The 10204-nt window shown below is 50.3% G+C and overlaps 1 protein-coding gene across 1 annotated transcript in view; it reads right to left on the bottom strand.

Annotated features, from left to right (window-relative positions):
* LOC113487880 (tyrosine-protein phosphatase non-receptor type 11-like) overlaps positions 1-10204 on the bottom strand; it is a 41233-nt gene that overhangs the window by 22111 nt on the left and 8918 nt on the right. The window contains exon 2 of the mRNA XM_026862799.1: positions 1560-1682. Coding sequence (XP_026718600.1) covers positions 1560-1682 — 123 coding nt within the window. The remainder of the gene's footprint in view (positions 1-1559; positions 1683-10204) is intronic.

Here is a 10204-nt window from a genome sequence, read left to right as displayed (position 1 = left end):
CCCGTTTTACACATATTCCCTTGCTGTCACAGCTTGCTCAAGGCAGCTCGCTGTGACTGAGTTTATTTTCCACCCTAATTAGAAGCACTTCCTGCCTCTCTCATTAACTCACAGCCACTTCTGATTGCAAGATTACTGGGGAGCTAGCGAAGTCAGCTCCCCGCGCTCCCCACCCAGCCAACGCGCGGGAGAAGCTGGACTTTTTCCCTTCTGCTGGGTTTGCCCCATCGTGTGAGAAGCCGTGGTGGGTCAGCGCCATCTGAGAGGCAAAGGGTCTGTCTGACTGCTGGGATGTATTTCCCAACCCAAAAGGAAGCATTTAAAAAAATAAGGCAGCTGCAAACCCTCCCTCTTGCCAAACTGAACGACTGCGCTTGGCAGAGAGGAGCGCAGGTTCGAGGCTGGCGACAACTGCAAGGGGGTTAAAAAATAAGGCCAAGGCAGGTTTCATCGGAGTGGTGAAGGCAACAAGGAGAGGGTAAAGTGTCACCGGAGCCAGTCAGCTTTGCCACGCTGCTCCGACCTGCCAGCAGCTCCCACAGCACCCGGCTGTGGGGGGACAGAGTACGGGCAGGGGCTGAGGCTCAAAGCGTGCGGGTGTTGCTCACGTCCTGATAGATGTCTGTGCCCTGCCAGGCAGGAACGCTCTGTCCATTCTGCCATTTGCACAACGTTTCTCTAAACACAGTGTTGGTCAAAGGATTTATAAACTTACTGGAATTTCCTAAACAAAATGAAGGTTGTTTAAATAAAACAGAAGCCACCACCCAAAAAAAAAATAAAAAGAGGCCTGTGTTATCCGCTGAGCTGTTTCCCTGCAAGGCACCAGCCGGATGGTCCTCATGGATGGTTCTCATGGATGGTTCATGCCTTGAACCCACAACTTGCTCCATTTATCTCAGTGGTTCATTGGGTCCACGTTACATTTTCCCTTTAGCTCACCTTCAGAGAGTTCGACCCAGTGCATCTGCTCCACCGCATTGCGAGGGGCTACGTTCACAAAGCCCATCAGCAACACTGCAGCTTCCCTTTCTGCAATTGCCTTGGTCCCAAAGAACAAAAAAAGCACTTTAAAGGTGACGTGCATGGTATTGTCTTGGAATGCAGCCGCTGTGAGGCTCACTCTCCGATGGAGGTTGCTCCTGGGACCCCTCAGAGTCACAGAAAACAAGTCTCTCCCAAAGGCAGCAACACCGAGTTCCTTTAAAAATTGAAGCGAGCTGATTCATGCCTGCTGGGACTGAACATACTCTCCCCAGAAAATAAGTGGGCTCGTTATCTTCCCTCCTCCAGCAGCAATGGCTCTGGGAACAGGAGAACGTGCAACCCACAGGGATGAACAGACCCGGGGTGGGGCAGGAAGCAGCGTGTGGCTTCGGCACAGCCTCTGCAGCGACGGGCAGAGTTCAGCGAGTGACCTTTTTACTTCAAGTGGTACCACAGAGGGGTCACCTCTGTGCAGCACCTCTCCCCTTGCACATCCGTTCATAAGAGCAGGGTGTGCTGGGGAGGTCGAGGCAGCCCCTTCCTCCAGTCCCTGTCTGCTGCTGCCTGCTTACCTGACGGAGAGAGTGAAATCTCCTGGGTTGCTCTTACTGGGACGAGCCAGAAAGCTGCCATGGACACCCCTGGTCAGGAGCAGCTTCTCCGCCTCAATTCCGCTGATGTTGGGATGAAACCACCTGCAAAGTGCAAATGTGACATGTGAAAACAGCCGTTAGCCTGAGCCTGCCCTGCCTCCCTTCCCCGCTGCCCCAGGGGCAGATGCTACCGTCCTGCCTGAGGCAGGCACAGAGCCCCAGGCAGCAGCTCACCCACCTTCCTCCCCACCACGTCGCAGAAAACCCAGATGTCACCGTGGAGAACATCTTCTCAGGCACGCATCAAGGGCTCTTTCCCAAAGGACTTTGTCCTCCTCTCCCTCAGATCGGGCAAAAACAAGAGCCCTGCACACTTTCTGCAGCACAGACAGGAGATTCCCTCTCTGGAGGAAACCACTGGCTGAGAAAATAGTTTTGACTTTTCTGGCTCCAGGTCTGATCCTGGCCGGCTCCTTCCCACCCAGCACCTACTGGGCTCACACCCTCTGAGCTGTCACGTTGCTGGCAAATGGACCGGGCCCAAGACAGGACCTGCATCCCTGAGGACACTTAAGGCATTTCTTTAAGGGTTTCCAGGCATGCTTCAGGACAGAAAAAAAAAACAGAAAAAGCTCCAATATCAAGGGCACTAAACTTCTTGTTCTCCCCAGCAAGAACCAAAGGCCTCCAGTCTCTCCCAGTTGAAGTCTGTTACGAAGAGGGGATGCTCAGAGCTGGAGAGAAGAAAGGCTTTCCTTTGAGATGTCTGGGAAGGAAAGGCACCTTCTGGGCTGCAACACACCGCAGCAGCGATGACACGAGAGGATTTCTTAAGCACTGATGCCACCACAACAGCAAGTGCACGCTCCAGGATCTCCCTCTTTGCCCAACCCACAGAAGAGAAGTCGTCTGCTCCAACCCCAGCTACGGCAGCTTTGACTCTTCAACGCAAGGTGAACCAGCTGCCTCTTGACTCTAGTTAGTCACGGCTCAAGCTGTGGTGCCGCAGCCACCTTTCCCGAGAGCACAGAGGAAAATGACCCCAACCACACAACTGCTGTGTCAAAAGGAAAGTTCTCTGCACGGGACCAGTGCACAGCCCGGGAAGCAGCAGCAAAGGCCACGCTGCTGGAAAGCGGCAGTGCAGTGGGTGTACGTGTGTATCGGGACATAGTAGGGAAGGGAGAGACAGTTCACCCTAAGGGGAAAAATGTTTCATCATATTATATGCTACTTTAACACAATCTTTGTACTTTAAGTGTCATCAAGCCATCTACTGACCTCATTTCTGATGCTATCAGTCTTGATCAAGTTTTCTTGATGGAATCGCAAGAGCTGGTGTTTCCCCAGGCTTTAATGCGTACTAAATATGCATACTAGATAATGATTTCCCATGTGGCACTAGTTTTACGGCTCCATTTTTCAGAAGCCACTGAAAATCCACTTTCTAAATGCCAGGCTCTTTTGAGTAATCTCACCAGTCACACAAAGAGCACCCCAAACTGAGAGTCACTTGGGTCTGAAAGCACTGCTCGGCGTTAGCTCATGCTTCAGCAGACATTTCGGCATGGGCCAGCTGTAACGAGCAAAGGGGAGAAGATGAGCCACGGCTAACGCCGTATGATAAGAAAGCCAGATTGTTGAGTATTTCTGGGCAGCACCAACTGCGAGGGAACAGGCTGCACACTCCCTTTAGAGCAAGGACGATGCTGCGAGAGTTCCTGCACAGGCGCACAGGTCTGCAGCATCCCCTCTGAACCAAACCGCTCAAGACTGCAACACTGAGTTTTCCAAGCAAAGCAAAACGTGGGTTCTCAAGAGGAGCATGTCTGGAAACATTTAGTAAGCTCGTTTCTTGCATCCAGCTGTCTTTGGATCAGGTTCGCTAACACACTGTCCCCCCAAAGGGATTGCAAGTTTATCTCGACGGTTGCAAAGAAATGTGTAACCTAGCATCTCGGCGAGTGCCTGCGTTAGGAAATACACCCAGAGACTAAACCTACAAACATAAGCACACGCACGCTCATTAGAGTGTGTTTGTCGATGAGATACACATAGAAAAGGTCAAGAAATGTCACCATCTCCTCCTCAATTTGGGATTTCCTCCCTCTCACCACAAGCCAAACAGTTTTGATTAAAGATCCTTGAATTCTGGAGGAGGAGAGGAATATTAGGGAAGGGCCATGGAAACAGATGGTAAACAGGAATCCCAGTGTTTCCAAGCCTTGTATTCCTGACATCAGAGGAGTGACACCCTTTCATAAATCCGCTGTCTGTAGGGCCAGCACTTAACCGTGCCGCAAAACTGCCACTGGCATAGAAATGAATCCTCTAATGGAGCTTAATGGAGCTCAGGGACAACACAAGGCTGCCAGAGGCCACACATAATGTTTCCACTGAATGCCTAATGGCAATAAAACCAACACAGCATCGCTAGCCAGAACATAGTAGGAAAAAAATTGAGGAAACATCTCCGGTGAAACAGTGGGATGAGAGCTCTTGTAAGCACATACCCGTCCCCGGGAGCCAGTTCTGGGGATACCCTGGTCAGTGTGACAGCAGCATCTACCCCAGGGGCAGTCAAAGGCTGCCCTGACAACAGGAACCACACCCCCCAACACTTCCCCCTGTCCCTCAAAGATCCCATGTAAATACCGGCTGTCCTGGGATGCTGCACCTCAGCTGGGGCCAGGCCCGTGTGATGCTGAGAATGGAGCAGAGCTCTGTGCAGGTTGTCGGTGTCAGGAGGAGAGCAGAGGGGCTGGGGCTGTGAATCTTCCAGCGTCCGAGGCACTGGGCTCCCACAAGGAACAAGGTGACAAGAACAAAAGGAACTTACGCCCGACCAACCTCCAAGTGGAAGGATGAGCGCTTGGGAAGGCAGCACCATAACCCTCTTCCTTTTCCACCGCAGCAGCTGTTGACCACAGCTACAAATTCAATTCGCATCAGTCCCTTTTCAGCATCTTTTCCTCAGTGAAATACTGAGAGGGAATAGCAGGGGCCACTTACAAACTCTGCAAACACTCACAAAAGGGACAGCGCCGGGTAAGAAGCGACAGGGAAGGGAATACTGGGGGCAAATTTAAGGGCTCTGTCAACTTCGATGTTGTCTTTGTGCCACTAAACAGAAACCTAAACACTAAACGCCCTTGTCCCTTCATGACCCCCAAAGCTTGGACAGGAACCAATTCATACACACGTACACAGACAGCTTGTTATTTAGCTTGCAAGAAGCACAAACAAGGAGCTGAGAAGAAAACATCACAAACAGAAGAGGGAGGAAAGGCAATTTCCAAATTCAGGAGTAAAAAAAGAAAAAAGAAAAAAAAAAAAAAGAAAAAAAAAAAGGAAAAAGCCCTCTGCGAGCACGGGCACCTCTCCCATGGATTTCCAGAACAAAGAAAACCTCCTTGCACAGCCCATCTCTGGAGGTGGCCTGCGGATGGGAACGTATTGCTTGGCACCACCGCACACAGGCCGCCTTCCTGAGCCAGGGAGGATGCCACAGACCTGTGGCACAAAAGGGGTATTTTCAAATTCAAGGTCATCTCTGCTTGGGAATTCCAGTTCTGAAACTAAGCATTTGCTCCCCAGAGGCTTTTCTGCCTGGACGATGCGGGAGTTCACAAAAACCACGAGGTTTGTCGCGGCGCACGTCCTCAACCCCTCGTGCAGCTCAGAGAGCGACAGATGACTTCAGACCCACTCTCAAACCCCCAAATGACTTCAAACCCCACTTCTCCCACTCACAGGGTATATTCCGACACACCTATTCCCAGGTCCCAGCAAACTCCCCGTGCCTGTACACAGCAGAATGAAAAAAAAAAAATGATAGCAAACCCAGCCAAAACTGATCTCAGGGCTCTGGTTTGTGAAGGTTGCCCCATCCTACTCGGTGTATGCCAAGAGCCTGCTTGCTCTAAAGCCCTGTTGCTTCCTCGTGTGGGTGAAGGCACAACTGCCGCAGCCACTGCCTAGTCCAAGGTGCTTTTAATCCATACAACTTGTTTTTCTCTTGACCCGGAGCGAGCTGTACTTGCAGAAAGCATCGTTAGAGCTGGTTTTCATTATGGTTTTTACTGGAGGACATTTGTTGGTAAGCAAAACCAACCCACAACAGAGCAGACAAGAAGAAAGCACCAACCCACACATCTCTCACTAAATGGCAACACTAAAACCTGCAAACGGCTATCCTGAACCAGCCTTCAACGCTTCCACACGCTGCAGGGTCTAGCCGTGCGTCAGAAGAGCGAGCTCCACTCACTCAAAATGAACCCTGGGCATCAGTTCAGACCTTCTGGACTCACAGATTGTTTATAGGAAGATCTGAAATATTCCGAGAAAGCAAAGCACATAAAGAGGATCCAAACCAGATCCCCAGCACAGGGGGGGGAAAAAGCGCATTATTAATATCACGCCACAGTTTTGATGTCAGCAAATGACATTATGGTGCGGTAGGTCACTCAGGCAACCGCTCAACTGTTGGTGCTTTTTTGCAGGACTGAGTCACCCCTGAAGAACTGCTTCAAATAAGAGTGGGGATCTAACTTTTCATATCTACCGCTACAAGTAAATATACGCTGTCTACTGCAGGCAATACTGCTTTCCTGCAGAAAAATGCATTTCCCTTCCATCGTTCAACCCATCTAAAAATCAGGCTTAAATTAAAAAGCCACCCGCAAGTGCCTCTCAGGGACCAAAGCTACACAAAGAAATGTGGTAAAATAAACAGAGAGAAAATGGAGAGTCTTGCACGCAGGGCAAAGTCCCCACCGCAAACAGAACGATGGTGCCCGGGCTGCCGGGAGGGACAAACTGTGGGAGGGGGCTCTGCGTAGGGTTCAAGGCCAGGCTGACCACAGCACGGCATGTCCAGAAGCAGAAAGGTCCCAGGAGCCACAAAAACACCAGAAAGCCCGTCGTAATTTTACCGGCTTATAGAAAAAGGGCAAACCTTAGGTAGGTGCCAGCTGTCCCCTACCCATGCACTGCGATAAACTCTGACTGATGCAACAGCTACAGACCCATCCTGGCCCTGTGGGTGAACATTTCAAGATGAACAATGCTGGTGGCACAGCTCCCCAGGGCCAGGTAACTCAGGTACAGGGACCTCCAGCTTCAAAACAGGCCTTTGGATGGGAACAATATTCCAGCAGAAGCTCTGGAAAAAGAAACCTTTATCTGTGTTAAAAATTACAAAATAATTTCTCTTTAATTACTAAAGCTGTTGTTTCCATACAGCATTACTCATTTCCTCCCTAGCATGAACAGGAATGCTTTCTTCTGCTGGAATTCATCCTTGTGCCCCTGTCTTGGGATAAAACAGAACAAATAGTTGAGCAACACCGTTACACCCTCAGAAATCTATAAAACAAGGCATTTTGAAAAGCCTAGCTGTGAATCCCAGTATTCTAAACAGCTCCAGCAATCATCCCCTGGATAAAATGCATCAGATTTGATACTTCTGAAACGATTCAGAGGCCACTGAATGTGGCATCAGGGAAGCAGGGTGCCAGCATCCACCAGCACAGGAACTCTTGAAAATGATTGAGGTATCACGGAGGGATACGGCTCTCAGAGCACTTAGAGAGCTGTGCTGGGGCCTAAGATCCTTTAGCCTATAGATAAACAATACAGCGAGGTCTCCGAGGAGATGGAAGCAAGTTATTCCAGATCTCCACCTTTTCTTTTTTCCGTTCCCTGACACAGCTCAGAGAAGGTACAACGTGCATCTTGCACAGAAGAGAATGCTGCCAAGTGAACACGCCGGCTGCTGAGACTCACGGATCAGCAGACACGGGATGTCTACCCCAGAATACTGCACACATGAAAGCCAGAGCCACCACAGAAGCCTTAAAAGCAATTGTCACAGGGCTCGGGAACAGCACGTGCCCAGGGTTTCGATGCAATTATTTTGGGACATCCCCAGAGAGGTCAGCCCCAGGTGCACATCTATTGCGGCTCCCCTGGTGCCTGGGTTTGAAGGCCAAATTTAGCCCAACAACAGCAAGAGAATTTGGAGCGTTTGTCACGGTAAAACTTCTTTTTGTTAGGCTTGGAGAGGATCAAAGCAAACGTGGCTCAAGAGACAACGCCTACACACGCACTTCGTGTGTGGTTAGCGCTGTTCGGTTCAACACAAACTCTAACCCAGCAAGCTGAGGTGGTGCAAGGAACTGGAAAAAAGGGGGAGGAGAGGACCAACCGCCACCAGACCTCCCTTCTGCTATGCCACAGCCTCTCGACGCTAGCCAGGAGCGAGGGCCAGTGTTCACAGCAGGCACTGTCCATACAGGGCAGACGGACCCCCAGTTCCCCAGCCTGTCCTTCCAGTGCAGCGAAGGAAGGGCAGGATGCAGAACCAACCCTTGGAGGCAGCCAAGCAAATAAACAGCTGAAGCTTCTTCCAGCAGAGAAACAAGGAGGTTGACTTGTGAGAGCAGGCGTAACTTGGGGCAACGCAGCACTCTACGAGACTAACTTTCCTACTCAGCAGATAGGAAGAAATCTTCAGAGCTGCTTAAAGGATCCAGACACATCATCCATTTAAAGCGAATAGAAAGATCCATCAGTTTGTTGTGTTGGCACACTCCTTTCAAGGCTGAGCAGCGCAGGATTGATACCAACTGAGCCCTCCCAACACAGCTGAAGCAGAAGGGAGGCTGAGACAGTCACAGAAGCAATTCACCCTCTGTAAGGTCATTAATCCTTAGAATGGGACTAGTAGGTGCGAACTTCTGGGCTGAGCAAACCCTAGTGTCCTATTCCTGCGAGACACCTCTGGTATGGAGGAGGAACACCCCCGAATCAGGGTCCTGGCTTGGAGAAGAGAGCAGCAGTTCTGATTTTGAGGGAGATTTACTTAGACCCTGCTGCCTCGGGGAACAGCAAGGCTCCGCAGCCGTTCCCCCGTTAGCCGAGGAGGGGTCATACTTGTCCTGCGACATTAAGGCTTAATTTAGCTGTGCATTTACTACACAGCAAGGCTGCCGTTGGCTTCAAGATGTTTCCATACTGAATTACCAGGGTTCACACCTCCACTGAAAGTTGTTCTACGCAGCCATGGCTGCCTATACAGCATTTCTCAAACCTGACGGAGCTGCAACAGCCTCCTTCGTTGGTTCTAGCCTGGTTCAATTCAAATCCCATCAGAAGACTCATTATACCAAGCATCACCCCAAGGGAGTGTGTTCAATAAATATACCCCGCAAATCTATTCAGTTCTACATACAGGTAAATATTTTCATTTTCCTAAAGCAATTAGCATCATGACAGCTAACCGTGCCAGTGCACATCATCTAAGATCCCCCAAGACTTTTGTAAACAACTTTTCAAGCAAATAAAAAAAAAAATCCTTACTTTTCAAGCAAATTTAAAAAAAAAAATAAAAAATCCTTACATTTCTAAATCAGTATACCCATTTCCATGGCAGGTACAGAAGTCTGCACTGCATTCTCTGGGGTGCAACAGTCACTTCTACAGACACTGGCTTGCTTCCTTCCCTATATATTTTACAGAGCATTTTCCTAACGGGTCCCACACTCCAGGGAGAATAGTTAATTACTTTTTCTGAGAAGGTACACATCTTATCTTCACCAAATTCCAGCAGAAATGAGATATCCAACATCCTTAGGCTCATTTAGAGTCCAATTTTTGCACAAACCAAGTCCTTACCGCTAGCACAAACAGCCAGCTCAAAGGAAACAAGGTGTTTATGCAGAAAGTCTGGCCTGTTTCCTTATCAGCGCTGTTTACTCCGACACTTAAAGACCAGAAACAGCAGAAGCAATAGCAAAGAGCAGATGGAGTAGTTGCTGAGGCCCCGACCCTGCCCAGAGGTTGGTGGGATTGCTCCCGACGAGCAGATTCACAGTTTTCACCCGCTTTCCAAACTGTCTGGGGGAGGATGGTGCAGCCATCGCTCACACGGGCAGAGCGCTTTCAAACCAACAGGTTGTGACACCCAGAGAAAGACTCCGGTGATAAATCTGGGACAGAGAGGCACAAAAGCCTGGGTCACGCAGCACAACCCGTATTTCACGTGGTATCACCGAGGTCCCGTGGTTCTCGACAAACCCTTCCATCAAAGTAACACAACACAGGCTCTCAGAGCAACTGTACGAGAGCAGGTAAGCAGGATTAAATCCTGCCATGTTTTTGACACGAGTAGCCAACTGCCCCCACCCCTACGGCCGAACTGATGGAAGAGAGAGCAATATTAAACGGCAAGGATGAAAAGGCGTTGGAAAAGGGTTGGAAGATCCCAGAGACCCTCCTTTGCTGCAAAGCAGAAGTTGAACCCTCATTTCAGGAGGGGCAGATTGGTACTTTTTGCCGGCAAACCTTGTGGCTATTCACAGGGTTTTGTAGACTTCTCTTTTACCCAGGTGATGTGCCCCACTGGATTTCGATACCACAAGGAAGAGCAGATGCCGGCAGCCCCCCCGTGTGTGCAGCGGGCAGCCTCAGCTGAGGATGCACACACGTTTCCACCCGCCGGCCCCACCTCCTCCAGAAAGGCCAGGTTTCCACTGAGACCCTCTGAAAAGAGCCAGGGTTTTGCTCAGTGGGTTTTTTTGCTCCCCCCCCCCCCCCCCCCCCCCCCCCCCCCCCCCCCCCCC

This window comes from Athene cunicularia (assembly GCF_003259725.1).
Source record: "Athene cunicularia isolate RWA chromosome 21 unlocalized genomic scaffold, athCun1 chr21_part1, whole genome shotgun sequence".
Taxonomy (NCBI): Eukaryota; Metazoa; Chordata; class Aves; order Strigiformes; family Strigidae; genus Athene; species Athene cunicularia.
The sequence above is the reverse complement of the archived record's forward strand: the minus strand, read 5'-3'. Positions and strand labels throughout refer to the sequence as shown.